General features: G+C 26.9%; 1 protein-coding gene across 1 annotated transcript; it reads left to right on the top strand.

The window, feature by feature from the left end:
- Positions 1–1,261: 1,261 nt before the first annotated feature.
- wg (Wnt family member 1 wingless) lies at positions 1,262–26,145 on the top strand. The gene is made up of 5 exons (XM_075297663.1): positions 1,262–2,278; positions 5,694–5,956; positions 16,698–16,999; positions 21,587–21,999; positions 24,210–26,145. Exons 1-5 carry the CDS (start codon positions 2,154–2,156, stop codon positions 24,514–24,516), a joined length of 1,410 nt encoding a protein of 469 aa, XP_075153778.1. The 5' UTR covers positions 1,262–2,153; the 3' UTR covers positions 24,517–26,145.

The raw sequence follows: 26,145 nt of genomic DNA, 5'->3' as shown, positions 1-26,145 counted from the left end.
TAAACAAAAATTCTTTAAAAAAAATCATAACTTAAATTTATCATTTCCCAATCTACCAAAACACATTTTAAAATTAAGCTTCATCATTTTGAAGAAGATTTACTGCCCAAGGATAATCTGGTGGAATAGTAATGGAATTCTGACTTGAGACCAAGGACTTAAATTAAATTCAAATGTGTAGTTCGCATTCCCAGTAGAATTAGAATAGCCTGCTTTAGGAATGTAGAGCAATCACAAGTATACCTGTGGTTTTAGCTTTTCATTTCAAAATAGAGAAAATTTAATTTATTCCACAAATCGTATCAGTAATTTCGTTCCATACTATGATATATGGCGTTTTCGATTAGCAAAAAATACTCGTATGTTGTCTTGGTGTTACCCTACTTTTTTCTCATTGCATTTTCGACCAAATGATAGCGTCATTCCAAAGTTATTGTTAATTCAAAATATTGTGAGAGATACAGGACCCACAATCTATCACAGTGCCCTTCCTATTTTGCTATCAATTACGAGAATGTTGCACCTTTTTTCCCAATCGAAATCGCCAATAGATACTTATAGATGCAGCAGATTTTTGTGGCAATGGCATAATTTTCATTTGAAGAATTTAAACTTTTTCAACTAATATATAAAATTTCCTATAAAATATCAAAGGTTCTTTTTGACGAATTTGTCACATAAATAATTTAATTTAAAAATATTTTATTTCAAATACTTTTGAAATCCAATATAATATTTTATTTTATTTTTTGAATTTTGTTAATATTTAATCTCTAATATTTCTTATATATTTTTTTTTTAATTTTTACTCTCTTTGATCATTTTCTTGTACGTTGTTTTCTTATTGGCTATTTTCTTCAACTCAAGAGAGCAAGTATATAATAATAAAGTATATAAAGCAAGAAAAAAAAAGAGACAGCTATAGTATACCCCAGTGTCTCTTTCTCTCTTATTATAGTTTAAGCAAAAGGTAGGCGTTGATACTCTCCTTCACTGGGCAATGAGTATACTCTCATTCATAGAGGTTAATACCGAATACTATTTTTGTTGTTGCCTATCTTATGATTGTGCCTTATGCTCTTGCATTGTATGTGTGTTTTTGGTTCATATCCCTTACGAGTGTAGTATTTGTTTTAGTTAAACGACACGGTTACGATCAGTATGCTTGCGTCGCATATCCATTCATACGCACACACACCCCCAAAGAAGGCAGATGAGTTGCGCCCGATGTGATGAACATAACAAAACATGAACACACAAACAAAAACAAACAAATGGAAGAAAATTAAAACGACAGATATTGAAGTGTAGCAAAAGAACTTGAACACAATTTAGTTTACTGTTAGCACTGAACCGGGTAACACAGCAACAGAGTGTGAACCTCAGAGAGAGAAAAGATAAATGAACAAAACGCCGTCGTGTTTTGTCGTGTGACTAATGTAACAAATAAATTGAATGTTTGGCATTAAAGAAATTAAGAATGAAATGGTTTAGTAATAATACAGAGAACAAAATAAACTAAATCGATTAAGTGAAGAATAACAAAATATGAATTAGCTAGCATTTAAAGTGAAAATAATTAGAAAAGTTTAAAAACGAAAAATTTTAAATAAAATTCAAAAATAATTCTAAAAACACCGTCGCTTGAAAAGCACAATACATTTCCAAACGAAATCATCTCGCAAAATGTTATAAATCTTAATTTCATATAAAGCCACTCGAAGTGTGCTTTCTCACATTGTAGTGAACCATATTGCAGTTAATTCATGTGAATGGTCGGTCTAGTGATTGCGGGCGTGTGTGTATTCCTTTTTAATTTAAATGGAGTATTGTTTTATGCAAATTTCCATCATAAATATTGCTGTTAGCAAAACAAATTGAACGTGAAATTGCCTTCGCGAAGAAAGGCAAACAAAATCACATTATAAATAATAAACTTCAACAAATCACCCACAACGAGTACCGTGTACGTGTGTGTGCTTGTGCATATATAAATGTCCGTATTTATTCAATAAATTATATACATTTAACAAAGCCGTGAAAATTGAAAGTTTAAATAAATTCAAATTTATTTTTGATTTGTGATATTTGCTTAATAATCTATTTGAAGACTTCAAAATTGTGTGGTGAAAAGATTAAAGGACAGACAAAAAATGGATTTATCAGCGTTATTAAGAATATTCTTCGCCCTATTGTTGGTGTGTCTTAGCTCATCCGTAACTGGAGTATATAGTGAAAAATCACATAAACCCGGACGGGGGAGAGGATCAATGTGGTGGTAAGTTTATGGGGAAAATAAAATATATTTATACCTTATATGTTAGTAATTATTTTTAAGCAAAGTGTATAATAATAAAAATCAAAAAAATTTTTTTTTCAAAAACTCAAGCCTCAAAATTTAAATTTATTGGCAATGTTTCTTTTATTTAAATAAAAGTTTCATGTGGGTTATCCTTTTGGTAGCTTCATATGCAGTTTGTGTCTTAAGTCTTCGGTTTGCCTTATCTTAATGTGAGAGACAGAGCGAGAGTATGAGGCTAAGAGAAAGTATGTTTGTTGCTTAAGTCTTTTGTTATAATAACTTTTTACAGCTTAGAATATTGAAAGTACTTGGAAATATTTTAATATAAGTTCCAGTCAATATTTGTTAAATCAAGTTTAATATCAGTTTAGTTATTTTAATGTATATTTCATTTATAAGATATTAAATTGATGAGTGAAATTTTAAAAATATATATGATGGATACAAAGTTCGTTTTAAAGAAAGAACTAATGTTTTGGCTCCTGCCACATATCTCTATAAGGCACATTTTGCATTTTCATTGTGAGATGCAAACTTAGTACCCACCTATATGTCCAGAAAAATAACTCCAACACTTTGAAGAAATTAATTGCTTCATTTTCAGAAAAAAAACCTACAGCAAAATTTCATATTAGAAATTTAATTTCTTTAACAACATTTTTGTCAGAAATACAGTAGTGTTCTCAAAGTAATAGAGTAATAATTAAATGAAAGATTGAAAATATAGTGGTATTTGATTTTTTTTTCTTAGTATTAAAAATATATACCACTTCAATTAATAATATTAAATGTGATGAATGTTTCTAATATAGAATATTGAAAGCTTCACAAATTGTAGGGCCTACAAAAAACTGTCCCCTGTTAGGATTTGAATATTCTACGGATTCAAAAATTCGAAACTGCGAAAGCTTTTAAATAAGTTAGTTTCAATAAATAATTTCACCAACAATGTTTAAAAATGAGCTAACAAATAAAAAATAGAAAATTGGTTACCAATTTTATTCAATTAAAAAATAAATAATTATTTGGACTTGTAACTTCTCAACAAAATTCTTTAGCCTTGGCCTATATTTTCTTAAAAGCTGGGAAAATATAAAATTTTTAAAATATGAGTTTTTGTTTATTTTTTTTTATATTTTTGATTTATAAATACATTTTTAATTCAATATGATAAAAAAATCTCAAATATGTGGGAGAATTTTCCTTAGGTTACAAATAAGACTCCCCCTTTTTAACAAAATACAATAATGTAAAAAAATATATAAATTGATTTATATTTCCCTTAAAAATTAGCACTTCCGCTTAAGACTGAATAAAGCCAAAGCTACTAAAACAAGCTTTAGAAAAAGTAACCATAAACACAGTAGTAGATCAGAAAAAAATAACAAACATAAAAAAACAACACACGAATACTAAAAAAAGACCATTGGAAAATAAAGAAACAAAAAAAAAAAAAACATAAAACCAGAAAATAACAAACATCTGTAAGCGCACGCCATGAAACATGATCGTCATTAAAACTGAATGAAAATACGATCATGAAGAGGGCTGTTGATGATGTTTCTTCAGCTAAAGATGGTGGTGATGATGACAAAAAAAAGCAAACAAACGTGTGACTTTTACAGTTTTTTTTTCTCGAATGTTGATTGCATCGGAAGCTGTTTTGTTATATTGTGGGGGGTTTTCGGGTTTCAGTTGAATTAAATGAAGATGTTATGAAATGTTTGTCTGTACATTTAATTATAAATTCTATTAACGTTTCATTGTATGGTTTTTTTGGGGTTTTCAAAAAACAAAACTAAAACACATAAAGAAAAATGAAATTAAAAAGCTTTCCTTTCTGTATATGGTGACCCGGTATTACCTGATTTTGTTGCAGTTGAGGGCCACAAAATTTCATGGAAAGTTTAAATTTATTTCTCAATAAAAAATATTTTAAAATAAAATTTGCTTGTAGTATATCTTGGTATACGAATTTACCATGTTTTCAAAGGGAAGTAAAGTTGGTCTTTACTGAAAAATAAATCCATATGAATCGTATAGATAATTCTCTTCCAACTTCAATATCCATTGATTAACCATTCATTACACTATTTCACTTTTTGTTCATTACGTTCAATATTGTTTTGTACAAACCCCTGGAGTATTCAAAAAACAATGACCCGACTGACTGACTGACTAACTGAATACTATTCTGTCTTTCTCTCTACCTAGCTGTTTGATTTTTTCGCAATTTTACATTGTTGTCATCAACGGACCTCTCTTGTGACCATTACAAGTAGAAGTTTAATGCATTTTATTTATAGACGTATTTACTTTTTCATGGTTTCAAGCAGCATCACAATAAACTGCGACAAAAAAAAAAAAACAACCGAAACTCCAGTAACTATTCTTAATGTAGTTTACGAGCATTGCTTTGCTGACTATTTTGTTTTTTCCTTCATTTTTAATGAAAAAAAAAATCGAAGTTGTAAATGTGTCAATACTTGAATCATATTGAATTGGAGAGTTGGCAATTTTTATGGATCTTAACAGTGCGGATACAATCGAAACACTTGGTTGATTGGTTGGTTGGTCAGTTGCTGGTATGGCCGCTATGTAAACAATTGACCACAAGGCTATATTGCTAGCTGGATAGGCTAGTAAACCGTTTGGTTGACTCGCGGGCATATATTAAAATTTAAAACAATTAATTAAAACAACAAACACACCTACGTGTGTGGCTGTTTTGGTGAAATAATTTATTTCGATATTCAATGAATTTAAAAAAAAATTGTGGTCAATTTTTTTTTGTAAATACCAAGGAAAAATTCATGTAATGTTTTGCTTCAAGAGATAAAGTAGGAGCTAAAGCAAAACAAAAAAATTTAATTTAAAATAAAAATAAAGAAAAAAATAATTTTTAAGCGAAAATAAATTTTTTTTAATTTACTTCGAATATGCAATATTTTTTTTCTAGAAAAATATAAAAATTTTCCGTCATATATGTATCTTTTTTCCAAATAAAAAAAAAAAAACAACTAAACATACATTTACTCACACGATTTCCATTAATTTGCTTACTCATAACATTGTGTTTTTTTTCTTTTTATATGCCTTATCTTTTGACGTATATAGTGTGTTTTGTTTTCAGTTTATTTTATAATTAAATGCTTCACTTAATTTTAATGGTTTACCTATTGCTCTATCTTTTCCAACATTTCTTAAATTATACCCTTAAAAACCACAAAATTTTTATAGTTTTATATTTCATAGCAATTTGTATAACCATTTTACATATGTATATCATTTTGCCTTTATTTCATTCAACCATACAGAATTAATTTCTTATAATTTAATCTTTTGTTTTTTTGTCTTAATTTTCGTTTTTTTCTTCTCTGTTTTTTTTCAGGGGCATAGCCAAAGTGGGCGAACCCAATAATATTTCACCCATCAGTTCTGGCATAATGTATGTCGATCCAGCCATTCACACTACCCTCAGAAGAAAACAAAGACGACTTGTTCGTGACAATCCTGGGGTATTAGGTGCTCTAGTTAAAGGAGCCAATTTGGCTATTAGCGAATGCCAGCATCAGTTCAGAAATCGTCGATGGAATTGTTCAACACGTAATTTCCTAAGAGGAAAAAATTTATTTGGAAAAATTGTGGATAGGGGTAAGTTGGAAAATATGGAAAATTCTAATCGAAAAAAAATATTTTGGTTGTTTCTTAAATTCCCACACTTGGTAATTGGAGACGTTTTTATGGTATAAACCTAAAGTGGCGCTTGAAAAGTGTTCCTTTTATTTTCATAAGATATTTTGTGGGTTGTACCAACAAAAGACAAGAATTTTGTCTGTCCCTCCATAAGGTCTCATTTAGTTTTTGTTTTTGTTTTTTTTTTTGTTGTGTAATTCCTTCCTCCCCTTATGACTAAAGACCAATATGTTTGTTATTTTTCGTTTGGGGGGAATTTTTGTCTATACCCTGGTCAAGTGCTTTAGCTTGTTTTGTAATATGATCCATTAAAAAGTAACCAAATTATTATATATCTGTAGTTGTTTTCTGTCCTGTTTTTATTATTACTTCTTATGTAAGGAAGATGTTTTCGTATATTTGAGTTGTTTACCTCCTTGACAAGTTATTTTTCCGAAAAAAAATGACAAGTGCATACAACCAATATACTAGCAAAAGGGGAAAAACCACTCTGGGTGTGGTACATTTATTTTGCTACATAGATTTATGAAAACGAAAGGATATAGGATTTTAACTCCTGGGCAAGAAACTAAATGTGAACAATATTTTTAAGGATACATACTAACAGGTTGGCATTTATGGTGATTTTAGAATATTAAAAATATTCCAAAATTAAAAACCATAGCCAGGGCATAATCGAAATTGTTAAATATATATATTTTAAATTATTTTAGCTCTGAATGGCCTTACAAAATAATTGTAAATTCTTAGTTTTAGTATGGTTTCTCCCTTGGTAGTTTGTAAGCGATTTTAAAAATGCAAAGAAAAATTAATTTTTTATGGTTTCTTCTTTGCTATTTTGTAAACGATTTTGAAAATGGCGCCCAACGCAAAGAAAAATTAATTTTGTATTTTTCTCAAAAAATTCTCTGAATTTCGATAAAACCTTTCACTTAATGATTTCAGCCATAATCTTTAAGGCCAATAAATTCGTAGTTTTAGTATGGTTTCTCCTTTGCTATTTTGTAAACGGCGCCCAACGCAAAGAAAAAATGCAATTTTTTGGATTTGTTAGAATTTTAGTTCATATTTTTTTCAAAATTAAGTCCTTGATTGCTTTGCCATTTCTGTTATTTTTCTCTAAAAAATGTCTGAATTTCAATAAAACCTTTTACTTAATGATTTCACCCATAATTATTAAGGCCAATAAATTCTTAGTTTTAGTATGGTTTCTCCTTTGCTATTTTGTAAACGATTTTAAAAATGGCGCCCAACGCAAAAGAAATTTTTTGGATTTGTTAGATTTTTTTTCTAAATTAAGTCCTTGTTTGCTTTGCCATTTCTGTTATTTTTCTCAAAAAAATTCTCTGAATTTTGATAACACCTTTCACTTAATGATTTCAGCCATAATCTTTAAGGCCAATTTGTTCTGCTAACTATTTTTTTCTATTAACAACTTTCATATGGACCAAACCAAATTTACCACAAAATGTAACGCCTGCTTTGCAAAACCCAAAAGATAACATGATTTTGGGATTTCTTTACAATTTTTGAAAGATTTTCTTTTTTGCTTTCTTCTCTCCAACAAAATTAATGTCTTTTTTCGTTGGGTAGGTCTTTTTAGGATAATTGATTTATCATAGCTATATTTTGGCCTAAGGTTACCGGTAATCATGTCATACGCAAAAGACTTAAGGCTACCCCATGAGAAGATGAAGAAGAAAATGCTGACTATGGTCATGATGATGATGATAAATAGCTGAGAAACATTTTGCACATCAGAGTTTTTGGGCAAGGCGTAGCAAATTTTAAAGCCGAAAAAGGATCACACCCCATAGACTAAAAACAATTAAAGGAGAAAAAAATGTCCTGCTGTTAGGAATTAATTTACTCATCACTCACAAAGTAGCTAAAGGCAAGAGGGGAACATACCAACTGACTTCTTCTTTATTTTTTTTTGAGAAATCATTTAATGTCTTTGGGTGTTAATTGTTTTTTAAAAGGTGTTAATTATGCAAGAGGCTATAAATTTGTCATATAAAAAATATTCTGTTTTTTTTTTGGTAAAACATAAAACAGATATACAGAGAATGTTATAACATTTTTTTTTCTAATTGATTTTGAATTTCTTTTTAGTCACACGATATTTCTTTTAATTCTCTATAGAAACTATTTTTATTTTTTTGTAATCTATACTTGTGTCTCATCTATTCCAAGATAACATTACTTGACAAGTCATAAAATGTTCATTTATGGACTTTTTATGTTTCACCATCAATTGACTGCTCCTAGCCATGTTATCTGGTAATAATTGATGAACTTGTGATGATCGTTTCAGTTCAATTCATTCATTGTTTTCGACTCAGAGAAGTCATTCAAAAAAGGTATACCAAAAAAGAAAGGCGTAAATTGATATGACTTTATTATAGAAATGATATTTTCCAAGGAAATTACAGGTAGTTCCATAATAATTTTGTTTCCCAAAAACAAAAAAAGAAAACAAAACCAGCAGGCATGAGCCATAAGGGCACACTTTGCCAAGGCAAAATCTTTAAATTGAAAGACTCAATTTGGGATTTTTATTATCGTTGAAGTGTTGATGTGAGACAGTCTACCGTTTATATAGCCAGCCAGCCATCCATCCATCATCTCTCTTTCTCTAGAGATAGAACCCATAAAACTAGACCTAAAGTGGACAAATTCAAAACAAAAATTTTGATTTACTATCCTGTCAATAAATTCTCCACAAGAAAAGAACAATAGCCCATTTAGGGGTCTAACATAGCAAGTAGCAAAATTTCAATTTGTTTATTTTCCATATTTCTATATACCAAATGGGAAACAAAAGATCTATACAAAGTCTTATAATTCCTAGATATTTTCGTTGAATTTTTTGCATACATTGATTTGTTCTGACTTTCAATGCTGGTCACCATTGAGGGTTACCCTTTTTTCCCTGAATGTATCTTACCATGATTGATGTCTCGTGTCTTGTATAGTTTTTGTGTCTACTGTTTCTCTCTACAAAAACAAAAAAAAAAACCTTTCATGGTTTCTTGATTTACTTGTAAACACTCTACCATATTCATTTACTTTACTTGGCAGAAATAAAAGGAAATTCACAAATGTCTTATTTAATTAACACAAACTTGACAAGCTGTCATTATGTCAATATTTATTGGCAAAAAAAAAAAAAACAATAATAAAAAAAACAAAAAATTGTATATACAGACGATGGGATATGCAAAAAAAACACCGATAATATGGAACATGTTTATGAGGAAAATTGTGTAAACAGACAATGCTTGTCATTCATAAGATGAATGAATCAAAGAAACGATGGACGGGCGGACGATTGTCATTAAGATATAAAGTGTAAAAAAGGTTATGAACCATGTTAATAGTTTTTCATAGAAAGAAAGAAAATCTTTATGGAAGTCTTAAAAGTCTTTGGAAAAAGAAAGAAAAAAAATCTTTGTGGCAGTCTTAAAAGTCTTTGACAGAAAATTCAGATAAATAAAAAAAAATTAAAAAAAAACCCCAAGGTTGTGATAATTTCATATTATTTCTAATTTGTCAATATGGTGAAATAATTTTTGAAAGCCATAATTAATTACCATATATATAAGAAGCAATTTATTTATAGATATGAAATCAAATTGCTGATCAATCGTTGGGCGCTAATTTTGAAATAAAATAAAATATATAAATATATAAAATATAATATAAATTAAATAAAATAAAATATATAAATATATAAACATTTCCAATTTTTCATTCATTTATGACCTCGAGCTGGATTAAAATAATTTTTAAATAAAAAGTAGAAGCTTCTAGAATTTTGAAATAAAATAAAAAATATAAAAAAACATTTGCATTTTTTCATTTATGACCTTGAGCTGACTAAAACCAAAAATATTTCAATTTAAATTCAAATAGAGTTAAAATAATTTTTAAATAAAAAGTAGAAGCTTCTAGAATTTTGAAATAAAATAAAAAATATAAAAAAAGCAGTTGAAGTTTTTTCCACTTATGATTTCGGGCTGGACTAAAACCAAAAATATTTCAATTTAAATGCAAATAGAGTTAAAATAAATTTTAAATAAAATATAGAATCTTCCAGAATTTGTAAATAAAATAAAAAATATAACAAAAACATTTGGAGTGTTTTTCGCTTATGACCTTGAGCTGGACTAAAACCAAAAATATTTCAATTTAAATTAAAATAGATTAAAAATAAATTTTAAACAAAATATAGAATCTTCCAGAATTTGGAAATAAAATAAAAAAATATAAAAAAAAACATTTGCAGTTTTTTTTCACTTATGACCTCGAGCTGGACTAAAACCAAAAATATTTCAATTTAAATTAAAATAGATTAAAAATAAATTTTAAATAAAATATAGAATCTTCTAGAATTTTGAAATAAAATAAAAATGTAACAAAAAAGCATTTGGAGATTTTTTCACTTATGACTTCGGGCTGGACTAAAACCAAAAATATTTCAATTTAAATTCAAATAGAGTTAAAATAAATTTTAAATAAAATATAGAATCTTCCAGAATTTTGAAATAAAATAAAAAATTTAACAAAAAAGCATTTGGAGATTTTTTCACTTATGATCTCGAGCTTGACTTAAGCCAAAAATAATTCAATTTAAATTCAAATAGAGTTAAAATAAATTTTAAATAAAATATAGAATCTTCCAGAATTTTTATTTCAATTTCAATTAAAATAGACTAAAAATAAATTTTAAATAAAATATAGAATCTTCCAGAATTTGAAATAAAATAAAAAATATAAAAACATTTGCAGTTTTTTTCACTTATGACTTCGGGCTGGACTAAATCCAAAAATATTTCAATTTAAATTAAAATAGATTAAAAATAAATTTTAAATAAAATATAGAATCTTCCAGAAGCTAAAAACAGAGAAACATTTTTAGTTATTTATTTACTATTTTATTTATTAATTAATTACATTTACAATAAAATTATAAATATAAGCTTTGACTGCTAGGGTCTTAAGCTTGAGGAAACATTTTATTTTTATTCATTTGTAACCAACAAAAAAGGAATTGGAAAATATTTTATTTTCTCTTTATTTAATTTACCCCAAAAATTGGCGCCCAACGCTTCAGCATTATTTTAATCCACTAATCCTTACAATATCCTTTAAGGTCATTGACTTTTTAATGACATTCTATTATTTTATATGCTTCATATTTATCTAACACCTTCAGGTTTCCAATGTGATGATTGAGGAAATGTCATAGACCCTATAGATTTATATCAATTAACGCCTAAATAAGTCTCAATATATAAAGGAAAAAAGGGAAATAATGAAACAGGAAACCCCAATTTCCATTTGTAGACCTCCCTGAATTTTCATTCATTTAAAAATATATACCACAAAAAATATGTAGGTGATATTATTAGCTGGCATGATTAGTGTATAACCTCTTGTAAATGATCTGATTTCTGCTTAATTCCAGTTAAATTGTTTACATGGAAAATAAAATTCGAGTTTGTAACATTTGACAAGCAAATATTAGAAAATTACATTATTTATTCTACAAAGCAGAGAGAGTTCCCACAGCAGAAAAAAACTGATTTCATTGGAAATCAAACCCAAAAGAAAGTAAATATTTTGAGAAAGTAAATATTGAGGTTGATTACATGAACCACCCAGAACAAAATGTTTTTTTTTTTATATGTTTTATGGAATGAATGGATTAGTAAGTGAATGAGTAAGATGAACAGGTACTATTTTTTCCCCTCTGCTAAAATAAAAGAAGGCCATAGTAATACCGCCAAAAAAGAATTCAATTCGACCGCGTGCCCCTACCCCAGATAGATTGGGACAAGTGAGGAGAAATTTCAAAAAAAAAAGTAGAAGAAGAAATTAATGAATGACATACATGAATTATGCCATGTTTTACACACACACACAAAGAAAACATAACACAGTTCAGACACATTTCATAATGTGGCCTTTTTCTGGAAAGGTGCTGGGTATCAATGTTGGTTTTTTTTCTTCTTCTCCAAAAGCCAACAATACAAATTGTTATTAACAAAGGCAAAAGGGCGTTGGTATTGCCAAAAAAAAATGTGTATTTCAGAAGAGCCTGAAGAAAAAAAAACTAAAATATATGGGCGCGTTTGTTGTTTAACAAATACTTGGTTCAACAAAAATCAACAATGATTTCATTTTTGATGATTTCTTTCAAGATAAGGAAAATATTTTTTTTTTAATACCCGAAAAAAAAACAGAAAAGAATTAAAACAAAAACCCCATAATGATGACACATCAATGATGTAAAACAAAAAACGTTATTCCAACATGGAGCATTTGGAAATATTTCTAGAATATTAAAAAAACCTTAAATTGTTATTGGTAAACTCCTTCTTCCTTTCTGCACAAGGACTCTGGAAATTCGATAGCACTCTTCCATTATTAAACAGCTCAATTTCAAAGCACCATAGTAGAACGGATTTCCGTTCTAATTTTAGTTTTATTTTAATTTTGGTGGTCGTTTGTTTTCTTTTTCCCAAAACCCTTAAGAGGCGTGGTCAGTTTTATTTAAATCCCCCACCCTCGTTATCCCTTTGCTACTTAGGAATTTCAAAACCAAATTGAAATGTAGTTCAGATTGGCTATTGTTTGCCTAAGGTGTATTGTGCAATTGAAATTGATCTTTTTTTGCTTTGGGCTTCTTCTTTTCTCTGACACAATCTTTTGCTCTTGAGAGGATCCTTTGACTGCGGAATTTTGTATGACAGTCTTTGTTTTGCCCAAAATCCTAAAGCACCCTTGAGTTGCCAAGTGCTGGCCAGGATTTGTGAAAACAAAAGATGCTGATGCCCAAACAGCAATTGTCCCAAAACGGCAATTGTTTGGTATTTTTGTATTGACCCTTTTTTGTATTTTAGGTTCATTCTTTAATTTTTGAAGAGTGCTTATTTAAAAAATATTTAAATTTTTGTTTTTTTTTTTTTTGTACTGTTTAAATTCTCAGGGATTTAAATGATTTAAATCCCGCACATGTGTTAGAGCACATGTTCACATTCTTTTCTTTTGTAAAGACAAGCTTAGGACTCTCGGATAAAAACCATGAAAACAGACAAAAGGTGATTTTTATTTTAATCATGGGATTATAATTAAGTACGAAGCATTAAGCCAGAGAATTTTTAATTACATATCTTGCTCAGTTTATAAGAAATTTTGAAATGAGGCATTTCAAATAGAAAAATTACGTAGGGCGCCAGTTTCCTTGATATTGAGAAACTATCAACTTGGCCATTTACAAAACGGGATATGTAAAAATTTGAATTTTTAAAATTATTTGTAAATTTAAATTAGCGACATTTCTATTTCTACGTTGGGCGTCAAAAGTACAAATGTTTGGAGATATAAAAAAAATTATAAAAAAAAATTGTTTTTGTACTTTCAGAAGAAAAAAGGAATAGTTCTTTTTTAAATATAATGTTTTTTTTTTTTTTTAATCTTACAAAAATAAAATTTCGTTGGGCGCCAGATGTTACAATTTTCGCAACAAATAGAAGAAATAAAATTCTATTGATTTCCAATATAAAGTTACGTAAAATTGCAAATTAATATTAAAATCAAAAAAATCTATTGTTTTTATGACTTCAAGCTAAACAAAATTGAAAAATCAGAGTAAAACAATTAAGTTTAAACGATTTTCGAATATACGTAATAAATTAAAAGTTTTTTGTTTCCTAAAACAAAATGAAGTAAAATAAAACCTAATCCTTAAAAGCAAAAAAGGTACAAGTTGGGCGCCAGTGTTTTAAACGTTTTTTGTTTCCTAAAACAAAATGAAGTAAAATAAAAACTAATCCTTAAAAGTAAAAAAAAAGTACAAGTTGGACGCCAGTGTTTTAAATGTGTTTTGTTTCCTAAAACAAAATGAAGTAAAATAAAAACTAATCCTTAAAAGTAAAAAACCAGTACAAGTTGGGCGCCAGTGTTTTTATTTATTTTTTTATTTGATTTTGTAAAAAGAAATACTAATCAAATTAAGTTAAATGATTATATGTGGGTATGGTTCAATTTATTTTAGGTTAGGAAAATTCTACTTGGCGACCTACATTGTGAATATTATCCCATCTTAGTTGATGGCGCCCAAGTGATGCCATTGTTCTTTGATCCTGGCTATTATGAATTTTTAAGAAATATGAAAACAATTTTGCCCTCTTCCCAACTCCATTGCTGTCCTCTGAATATTATTGCTTGACATAAATTTAAATTAGCAACATTTCTATTTCTACGTTGGGCGCCAAAAATACAAAAATAAAAAAATGATAAAAAAAATTGTTTTAGTACTTTCAGAAGAAATAATAAATAGTTCTTGATTTTTTTGAAATATAGTGTTTTTTATTTTTGCAAAAATAAAATACAAATTTCGCTGGGCGCAAGATTTTACTATTTTCGCAACAAAAAGAAGAAATAAAATTCTATTGATTTCTAATATAAAGTTACGTAAAATTGCAATTTAATATTAAAATCAAAAAAATCTATTGTTTTTATGTCCACAAGCTAAACAAAATTTAAAAATCAGAGTAAAACAATTAAGTTTAAAAGATTTTCCAATATATGTAATAAATTAAAAGTTTTTTGTTTCCTAAAACAAACTGTAGTAAAATAAAAACTAATCCTTAAAAGTAAAAAAAAGTACAAGTTGGGCGCCAGTGTTTTTAGTTTTTTTATTTGATTTTGTAAAAAAATGCTAATCAAATTAAGTAAAATATTTATATGTAGGTATGGTTTAATTTATTTTAGGTTAGGAAAATTCTACTTGGTGACCTACATTGTGAATATTATCCCATCTTAGTTGATGGCGCCCAAGTGATGCCATTGCTCTTTGATCCTGGCTTTTATGAATTTTTTAAGAAATATGAAAACAATTTTGTCCTCTTCCCAACTCCATTGCTGTCCTCTGAATATTATTGCTTAACATTTGTCAAAATTGTTTTCTTGTGTTTAATGTCAACTAAATAATTGTTGGTGGCTAGAGTTATGGTATCGTTGAACATCTGATAAAGATACGGTCACACGCTAGGCCAGACTTATTACATAGCACCACAGCCACTTGAGAGATTGTGGAGACGAAGAAAAGAATCTCAAAGGCTAGGGAGGGATAACAAAACGAACATAAAAATTCAATTTTCATTGTTTAATCCTTTTGGAGGGCTTCCCATATATACTCAAATTGGTTGGTTTGATTTATAAACACCAGAAGATTTTTTCAAAAATAGAAGAAAACTTAACCAGCAAGAAACACCACCACCACCATCCATCCAACTTCCACTTGATGATCAAGATCATATTCATTGTCATAAAATATGAATAAACAACATTTGGTGGCAGTGATTACTTGAAGTGTCATAATTGACCAACAATGTAAAACATGAGAGAACCACGATGGCTGCAATGTATTGAATTGCTTGCCTTCCGTCTTGGCAATAACTAGATTTTTGGTTTTGGAAGATGGAGAGTGAAGATGAACCTCAAATCATCTATGAAGAAGCTGAATGATTTTAAAGACAAGTGCTATTACTCATAAAGATGATAAAGATTATTTTGTGGCTATATATAAAAGAAATAATACTCATAAATTTATGTTTCGTTGTGAGATGGATAAGCTATACGATTATAAATGAGTTGCTACACTGTAAATAATATCAATTGTGGTAAATAAAAAAAAATATAAAAATGATTTCTTAGCTATTTCACAATTTGACAAATATTTTTTGAATATTTTAATTTCAAAAAAAAAAAAAAATAATAATAATAAATAAATAAATCTAAATACAAATTTGTTATTTCCTTGGGATTTTCATTTTTGCCCCAGGTTGGGTGCCATTAAATAGATTAAATTAACATAACTCGGGTTATGATTCATGCTTTTTTATAAATGACTTGTGTTTGGATTTATTATTTCTATTGCCACACGTTGGGCGCCAAATTTGTTATTATTGTTGGGAAATATTTAGCAAATTATAAATTTTTTTTTTTCGGCACCCATTTCAAATTTTGGCCATACTCTGGGTGCCAATTTATTGATCCTTATGCATGAAATAAAATTTCTATCTTACATTACATTGTTTGGTAGGTTAGGTTAGGTTAGGTTAGGTGGCAGCCCGATGTATCAGGCTCACTTAGACTATTCAGTCCATTGTGATACCACATTGGTGAACTTCTCTCTTATCACTGAGTGCTGCCCGATTCCATGACAAGGGACCTCCTTTTAATAGCCGAGTCCGAACGGCGTTCCACATTGCAGTGAAACCACTGTTTGGTAAAAAAATAAAGTCATAAAATGGATACATTTTTGTTTTATGTACTTCACTTTTCTATGCAACTCCTAAGTGTTTTCCTCAGTGTATAAATAGATGGTGTACTTTAAACAAAATCTCGCTTTGGGTGGCACCTGGAGTTCAAGAAGAAGTAGTTATCTTGTCAAAATAAAAGACATAACTTCAAAATAACAAAAAGATCAAATCAGAAAAACTTGACTATTTCGAAAAAAACAGAGCCATATTTTCTCTGTCTAAATTTAGACCTCCCTGGGTGATTCGTTTGTTCGTTTTTTCTCCAATAACTTTTTGCTGTGATTAATTTTTGATTAACAACAACAACAACAAAAGGAAACCATACTTATATAATTGTGTGCTTTTTTTTTGTATTCTTTCAGGATGCCGTGAGACTGGTTTCATTTATGCCATTACCAGTGCTGCTGTAACTCATTCCATTGCCCGTGCCTGTAGTGAGGGTTCCATAGAATCTTGCACCTGCGACTATAGCCATCAATCGCGTTCACCTCAGGCCAATGCGCAGGCGGGCAGTGTGGCTGGTGTAAGAGATTGGGAATGGGGTGGCTGTTCCGATAATATTGGTTTTGGTTTCAAATTCTCCCGGGAATTCGTCGATACTGGTGAACGTGGCCGTAATTTGAGAGAGAAAATGAATTTGCACAATAATGAGGCTGGAAGAGCGGTAAGTTATCAATTTGTATTTGTTTGTTTTTTTTTCTTTACTCCTTTCACCACCAAATACACATACATGAATGTGAGTGCATTAGGAAATATCAGAAAATTTATGATGATCGTATAGCCCATTTTTTATGACTTGAAGTAATCAACAATCATTATTAGATCATAAAAATTGTTTTTCTAATATTGACTGGTAGCCACCCAAAAAGGATACAACTCAACATAGCTTGTAAAGATTACTGGTATCAATGTGTGTGGTTTCCGCATTTTTTTTTTTTTTTTTTGAGTAGGATATCTATGATTGGGCAGAGAGAGAGAGAGGGAGCTACATTGGCATGCTTTGTATTTATGACCATTTCGATCATTTAGCTTAAATAGACATTTAAGACATAAATGATCTCCTGCCGATGAGCTGTATAATAGAGTGGACTAAATACAAATTTAGATTATTTGAACTTCTTTTTAGATGCAATATCTATGAACGGTATTATCGACTCAAAACCCGTTTCAGTGATTTTTAAAAGAACAAAGGTTTCTTTCAGAAGTCCAAAATTATCTCTAATTGACTATCGACTTTTTTCTATAAATTAATTGTAAATCTAGTTTAAAGTTTAAATTAGCATTACTCATGATCGACATTTAAAAAAAAAGAGTTAAAAATAAGTGATTTAAAAAAATTGAATTTGCCAATTTTCGATTTTAGCACTTTTCCCTTAAAACATCATATTGATTTTTATTACAATTTTCTATCCTTTAATTAATAATGTGTATTATAATATAAATTATTAAGAAATGAAAAAAAAAATTGATCTTATTTTAAGTTCCCATAAACGTTTAAAAATTTATGCTATCGATTTTCGATAACAAAAAAAATACAATATCGACTTTTAATAAAGAAGTCGATTATAATCGCTTTTATATTAAAATCTTAATTTTCGTTGTATACCATTTTCAAAACAATAATTATGAAAATTCATTTTTAATTTAATTTTTTATTCATTTAGTATATTTTTTTTTATTTATTTAATTTTTTTTATTAATATCTTTTGCATTTCACTACACATAGAGCCAATATTATTTACATTATATGTTTTTCTCCTCTTTAAGAAAATTTTTTCGAACCATGATCATACATTAAAGAAATAAAGACAGCTAAAAGGAAAAATCCATATTGATATAACATTTCAATATAAGTTTTTCGTACCGTTTTCTTACCCCCCACAAAAAAAAAAAAAAAAAAAAAAAAACACTGAAAATAGAAGGAAGTTCCCTCATACTTGTTGGCAATTTTTGTTACCACAATTAATGCTTAACAGCAGCATTCATTGATTCCTTCCCCCACCCCTTAAGCCTTTATGGAAATTGCCTATAAATTTGCTATTAATCCTCTATGCTCTAAAAACACAAATTTCCATTTTTATTACAACTACCATACACCACCGGGTGTATGGTCATGCAATCTTTGAGTATTCCCACAAAAATCTAACTTAAGATGAGAGTTAAGCTGCTCGTTTTTGTTTTGGCCAGTCTTGTGGCCAAGTTTATGTCTTCATTCAGGCGGGATATTTCGAAGCAATTAATACAAGTTGTTGGTTCGATGATTACAAGATTCAGAGGGGGTATACCAGGCTTGGAACTTGGGATTTAGTTTTTTTTTTTGTTATTTCGAAAAAGAATTGAGTCGTTGTCAGCAGACGTTGTTGGTGGTTTCTGATGCTTTATTTGTTACGCTTATATCATAATATCGTGTTGTACGCAACGACCACCTCGTAAGATTTAAAAAAAATCTATATATAAAAAAAGTATTGATGCCAGCAAGGAATAAAAGCTAATGTTGCTGCTGCTGCTGTTGCACCCATTGTGCGTTGTAATAATATCAACAACATCAATATAGAAATTGACCTCATGCTGTGAAGTTTTTCGCCACGATTGGCAATCGATCCTTACTTAGGGATATTTAGTTGGCGATGTTGGTGGTGAATACCATATAGGATAAACGTAAATATTTGAACATTGGTGAAACACAACTATAAAAAAATTTAACAATTTAATATTATTAAAAATTCAAATTTACATATTTATCAATATTTATATCATTTAGGAAATAATTCATAATATAAATGAAATTTTCATGGAAAACCTAATAATTTCATAGAATAAATAAAATGGTCAGAAAACATAAAAACAAAGAATATGGAAAATTAGCCAAATTATAAACTTCCATATGACATATAAAAATATTCATGAATCTTTTATAGAAGAATAAATAAACTTTAATGTAAGAAAAAAAATAAAAATAAAGCTTTAATAAAAAAAATTATAAATTTTTTGTTAAAAAAAAAATTATAAATTTTTTGTTAAAAAAAAAAATTATAAATTTTTTGTTTAAAAAAAAAATAAATTTTTTGTTTAAAAAAAATATTATAAATTTTTTGTATTAAAAAAATTATTAAAATTTATTTTTGTTTATAATTTAAAATATTCAATTTTGTTTTAACATTTACATAACATTACATATAAAAGTATTCAAAAAAATAAAAAATTATAAATTTTTTGAAAACAAAAAAATTATAAATTTTTTGTTAAAAAAAAAATTATAAATTTTTTGTTAAAAAAAAAATTATAAATTTTTAGTTTAAAAAAAATATTATAAATATAAAATATTATAAAAAATATTATAAATATTATAATATTTATAAATTTTTAACATTTACATAACATTACATATAAAAGTATTCAAAAAAATAAAAAATTATAAATTTTTTGTTAAAAAAAAAATTATAAATTTTTAGTTTAAAAAAAATATATATAAATTTTTTGTTTAAAAAAAATATTATAAATTTTTTGTTTAAAAAAAATATTATAAATTTTTTGTTTAAAAAAAATATATAATTTTTTTTTTTAAATATACATTTTTTGTATTAAAAAAATTATTAAAATTTATTTTTTTTTATAATTTAAAATATTGAATTTTGTTTTAACATTTACGTATTACATATAAAAGTATTCAAAAAAAAAAAAAATAATTAATTTTTCATACAAGAATGCATAAAATTTAATGGAATAAAGAAAAAAAATCGTATTTCCATTTTTTTTTTAATTTTTTGTATTAATATTAATGTAATTAATATAATTTTTAATGTAATTAATATAATTTTTTTTGGTATTAAAAGTAATAATTTTTTTCCATTTTAATAGTTTTATATTTTATTTTATTTTTTCAACATTTTCATATTACAATATTAAAAAATATAGTTAATTTTTCATAGAAGAATAATTAACAATTTAATGAAAAAAAGGAAAATATAAATAAAGGAAATATATAAATTTTTTGTATTAAGAAAAATTTTTTTGTATTGCTTAGTACTAAATTCGTTTCTGCGAAAAACGAATATTTTCATCTATCTCCGTATATAGGGTCTCAAACCCAGTTTTTCATGCGAAAACGTGATCTTAGTACTAGGCTTTTTAAAAAAAATATTAAAAGTGACTTTTTTCCAACTTAATAAATTTAAATAATTTTTTTTCAACATTTTCATATTACATATAAAAATATTTAAAAAATATAATAAAATTTTCATAGTAGAATAATTCAAAATTTAATGAAAAAATTTTTGCATTTTTTAAAATTTTTTATATTAAGAAAAATTAAAAAAAATACATAATACGTATGAAAATATTCATAAAATAAACGATTTTTTTTAGAAAATGAAATAAATTTAATGTAATAACGAAAAAAACATAACAAAGAAATTTTAAAAATTATTTTTTTTAACGTTTCAATATTGTTACGAATTTTTGTACATTTTATAAAAAAAAAAAAACATTAACGTTAAAAAATTTATTTTTTATATCATTTCCATATTTATTTATTTTATTTTTATAACATTTTAACAAATTATTTTTTATAACATTTCCATATAGTAACGAATTTTTGTAAATTTTTTTATAAAAAAATATTTTCGGTGAATGATAATTCAGTGAATTTTAATAAAATACCCCATTTTTGAATATTGACATCCTTGTCATTTTTACCCTTGCAAACCACTGTTATACCATATTCTTGTGTATGACTTGTATGTTGATTATTGTTCTGTAGTTTTGCTTTAATTTTTTTTATTCGATTCATTTTTTTTTTGTAACATTTATTGCTTTTTAATAATGTTGCAAATGTTCACCCAGGATGATCAACATAATAATGATCATGTTGAGTTACAAGTATCCTCCCCAGAGAGATGGAGAGCGAGGTAAGCAAAATGCATAGCCTCCAAAGCAAATCAGGGACCACAAATCAAGTCATGGACACGCGTTTTAACTTCACCAATATGAGGGAAGGGTGTAGTAGGAAGGTGGCCTGGTAGTTTTACCAGGTCGAAGAAAAATAATTAAGTGGAAAACATATTAATGCACAGAAGGGTGGCTTTTAATACGCCATAAAACAATCGAAAATTACTTGTATATAAATAATAAATAATCTCTGATGGTATTAATGAACTCATATTCGATAAGTGTATTTTTTGTTTTAAAATTATTTTTAAATTTACTAATTTTTAATTTTGTTTTCCATTTTTTCTCCTCCGTCTCTTTGCAGCATGTCCAAAGTGAAATGCGTCAAGAGTGTAAATGCCATGGCATGTCAGGTTCTTGCACTGTAAAAACCTGTTGGATGCGTTTGGCAAATTTCCGTGTTATCGGTGATAATCTTAAGGATCGTTTCGATGGAGCTTCTCGTGTTATGATGAGCAATAGCGTGCGACCCAGTGGTAGTGCCAATGCTGTGGGCATACCCAGTATTAGTCCTAATGCTGTTGGCATTATGACCCATAGTTCATCACCGAATGCAGCAAGTTCGAGTATCTATGACGATGAGCGTATGCTAAATGATGAACATGTTGTGAAGCATCATCCAAATATGCCATCACCGAATAGTTTACCCAATCAGAATAGTATATCACGTAATGCTGTGCGCGGTCGCCAGGGTAGACAAGGGCGAAAAAATAATAGGTAAGTTTTGATATGAAAAAAAAACAAAATTTATAAATAAATGTTAATAAGAGATTTAAAGAAATACATAATTTGACTAGTCTGATCACAGTGAGTCTACACAGAAAAAATATCACCAAATTTTTCCAATTATTATTTTAATTGAATTTTATGAAAAATATTTAGTTAAAAATTTAATTGGTTCTATAGAATATTTTGCCAAAATTTTATTTCTCTACAAAATTTTGCCAATTTTTTTCTATAGAAAATTTTGTCAAAATTTTATTTCTATAGATAATTTTGTCAAAATATTATTTCTATAGAAAATTTTGTAAAAATTTTATTTTTATAGAAAAATTTGTCAAAATTTTATTTTTATAGAAAATTTTTTTAAAATTTTATTCCTATAGAAAATTTTGTCAAAATGTTACTTTTATAGAAAATTTTGCCAAAATTTTATTTCTATAGAAAATTTTGCCAAAATTTTATTTCTATAGAAAATTTTGCCAAAATTTTATTTCTATAGAAAATTTTGCCAAAATTTTATTTCTATAGAAAATTTTGCCAAAATTTATTTCTATAGAAAATTTTGTCAAAATTTTACTTTTATAGAAAAATTTGTCAAAATTTTATTTTTATAGAAAATTTTGCAAAATTTTATTTCTATAGAAAATTTTCTATAGAAATTTTATTTCTATAGAAAATTTTAAATTTTGTTTTTATTGAAAATTTTGTCTAAATTTTATTTCTATAGAAAATTTTGCCAAAATTTTATTTCTATAGAAAATTTTGCCAAAATTTTATTTCTATAGAAAATTTTGCCAAAATTTTATTTCTATCGAAAAATTGGTCAAAATTTTACTTTTATAGAAAATTTTTTTACAAATTTTATTTATATCAAAAATTTTGTCAAAATTTTATTTCTATAGAAAATTTTGCCAAAATTTTATTTCTATAGAAAATTTTGCCAAAATTTTATTTCTATAGAAAATTTTGCCAAAATTTATTTCTATAGAAAATTTTGTCAAAATTTTACTTTTATAGAAAAGTTTGTCAAAATTTTATTTTTATAGAAAATTTTGCAAAATTTTATTTCTATAGAAATTTTATTTCTATAGAAAATTTTAAATTTTTTTATAGAAAATTTTGTCTAAATTTTATTTCTATAGAAAATTTTGCCAAAATTTTATTTCTATAGAAAAATTGGTCAAAATTTTACTCTTATAGAAACATTTTTCAAAATTTTATTTCTATCGAAAATTTTGTCAAAATTTTATTTGTATAGAAAATTTTATTTTTGTAGAAAATTTTGCCAAAATTTTATTTTATAGAAAATTCTTTCAAAATTTTATTTCTATAGAAAATTTTATTTTTGTAGAAAATTTTGCCAAAATTTTATTTTATGGAAAATTTTTTCAAAATATTATTTCTAAATAAAATTTTGCCAAAATTTTATTTCTATAGAAAATTTTGTCAAAATTTACTTTTATAGAAAAATTTGTCAAAAATTTTATTTTTATAGAAAATTTTGCAAAATGTTATTTCTATAGAAAAATTGGTCAAAATTTTACTTTTATACAAAAATTTGTCAAAATTTTATTTCTATCGAAAATTTTGTCAAAATTTTATTTCTATAGAAAATTTTGCCAAAATTTTATTTCTATAGAAAAATTGGTCAAAATTTTACTTTTATAGAAAAATTTGTCAAAATTTTATTTCTATCGAAAATTTTGTCAAAATTTTATTTCTATCGAAAATTTTGTCAAAATTTTATTTCTGTAGAAAATTTTGTCAAAATTTTATTTCTATAGAAAATTTTGCCAAAATGTTATTTCTATAGAAAATTTTATCAAAATTTTATTTATATTGGAAATTTTGTCATAATTTTATTTATATAGAAAATATGTTGTATCAGATGTTGGTATTAGTTTTTTGATTGGAACTTTGGTGATTAAAGACATTTCATTAAAAAATTAGTTGGATCAATTAATTTCGTGCTTAAACACAAAAATATTTTTTTTTTCTGTGTAAAACAGCGGGATGCCATTTATGTCGATTATTATGCTTAAAACTGAATATTTATAGATTTTTAATAAAAACCGAAAATCGATTTTCTCAAAAGTATATTTTAATTAGTTTCCTTGTTTATTATCGAAAACATTTAAATTAATTTATATTAATAATTTATCCATATACTAATTTCTATTTTTCTTATTCGTTTTTTTTTCCAGATATTCTTTTACTCTAAAACCACATAATCCCGATCATAAGCCACCAGGCAATAAGGACATTGTCTATTTGGAACCATCACCCTCATTCTGTGAAAAGAATCTACGCTTGGGCATTCAGGGTACCCATGGGCGCCAATGCAATGACACTTCAATAGGAGTTGATGGTTGCGATTTGATGTGTTGCGGTCGAGGCTATCGCACCCAAGAAGTCGTAGTGGTGGAACGTTGTGCCTGCACATTCCATTGGTGCTGTGAAGTCAAGTGTAAATTGTGTCGAACAAAGAAAACGATACACACGTGTCTATAAAGCTTGCCAGAGCCTACAACGCCTGCCATCGAACCCATACGGCCAGCTGAAGCCAGGCTTGCTTCACTAGCCATCTCCCACCCGGTATCCGGTATGCAAGCGAATGTATAGACCTTGTCCTCGAGCAAGGCTTGTTATTTGTTGTAGTTTTAAAAAACAAAAAAAAAATCATTTTTTTTTATTGTAAACTTCCTTGCCCCCCCTCCCACTAAACCCTCTACCCGTTTTCATACAATGCCTTTTGGAAAGAAAAAAAAAAAACAAAACATACTTTGTAGTTTTTACATAGAGCAGAGATCAAGGCAAATGATTCCAAAGGATCTAGGGCCAATATCTTCTTGATTACAATATCTACAAGAGGTTTTGTTGGTATCTTGCTCTCCCGCTCCCTGTCCTTTTGGATTTGACAACAAATTAATTTGCCATACTTTGTAAATGTCATTGTAAATTAATTGTAAACGATGTATGTGTGGTCTAGATTATGAAAAATATCGCTCATATTCAAAACAAAAAAGAAATAATTGATAAACAGAGCGCTGGTTCAAATTATTTATTTTTTTATTTTAATTAACTATTTTTTATTTTTAGTTTCTTTAAAGAAAAAAACTATAAGCCGTCCTTAAAACAGTTGTTTTTTTATGTTTCGAAAAAAAAAATCTACTTCATCATAAGCCTCAATCATGATCTTTACAGAACATTCTTAGCAGTATTAAAACTCTCTCACACACACCCATACATACATAAATATTATCCATATAGAATACATACATCCATATAGAAATTTAGGAGAAAACAAAAACCGAAAAACGAATATTTATAGAATTAAATTAAATAGAAATTTAAATAAGCCCCCCAAATATAAATGAGAAACCTTAAAGCCCAGTTTATTAGTTTTATAAGCTAGAGTTTCTATGAAAAAAAAAAACAAAACTCTAAATTTAACAATTATAGTTTAATTTTTATTTTTGTAGTTATTATTATTACAATGAATTGTATTAATATTAACAGTATATATATAAAAATAAATATAACTTAAATGATTATTTTCAAAGACTGAATATTGTGAAAAGAAGCATAACTTTTGTTTTGTTTTCGCTATTGGAAATTTCTATAAAATACAAAATAATTTTATAAGATTTTTTTTATCTATTCCTATTTTTTATGTAAATATGTTGTCTCTCCTTTCTTCCTGGTTTCTCTGTTTTTATTTTTTTTTCTGTAAATGTATAAACATTGTCTGTGACTCGAATCACATAGATCTATCTCTTGAAGCATTTTTGTGTATTGTATTGATAATGTAACCTTTCTGTCTTAATAGTTTAAGTCTTATACAATTATTTATATATATATATTAAAACGAACATATATCTATAACAAAACACACACACACACTTTATTTTATAATTAATTTATTGATTAAATTACTTGACTTGCTGTAGTTTTAACTATTTGGTTGTATAGTATTTTTTATTTTTATTATTATTATTATTATTGTAACATTGTATAAGAAGAAAATTTACAACGAATGAAATGAAATCGAAATGAAAAGAAAATATGGAAAAAATCTCCCACACACACCCACACAAAATAAATGGAAAAAAATAAAATCTTTTATATGAAAATTTAAAA

Source organism: Haematobia irritans, chromosome 2, assembly GCF_050003625.1.
Source record: "Haematobia irritans isolate KBUSLIRL chromosome 2, ASM5000362v1, whole genome shotgun sequence".
Taxonomy (NCBI): Eukaryota; Metazoa; Arthropoda; class Insecta; order Diptera; family Muscidae; genus Haematobia; species Haematobia irritans.
This window is presented reverse-complemented; position numbering and strand designations above follow the sequence as displayed.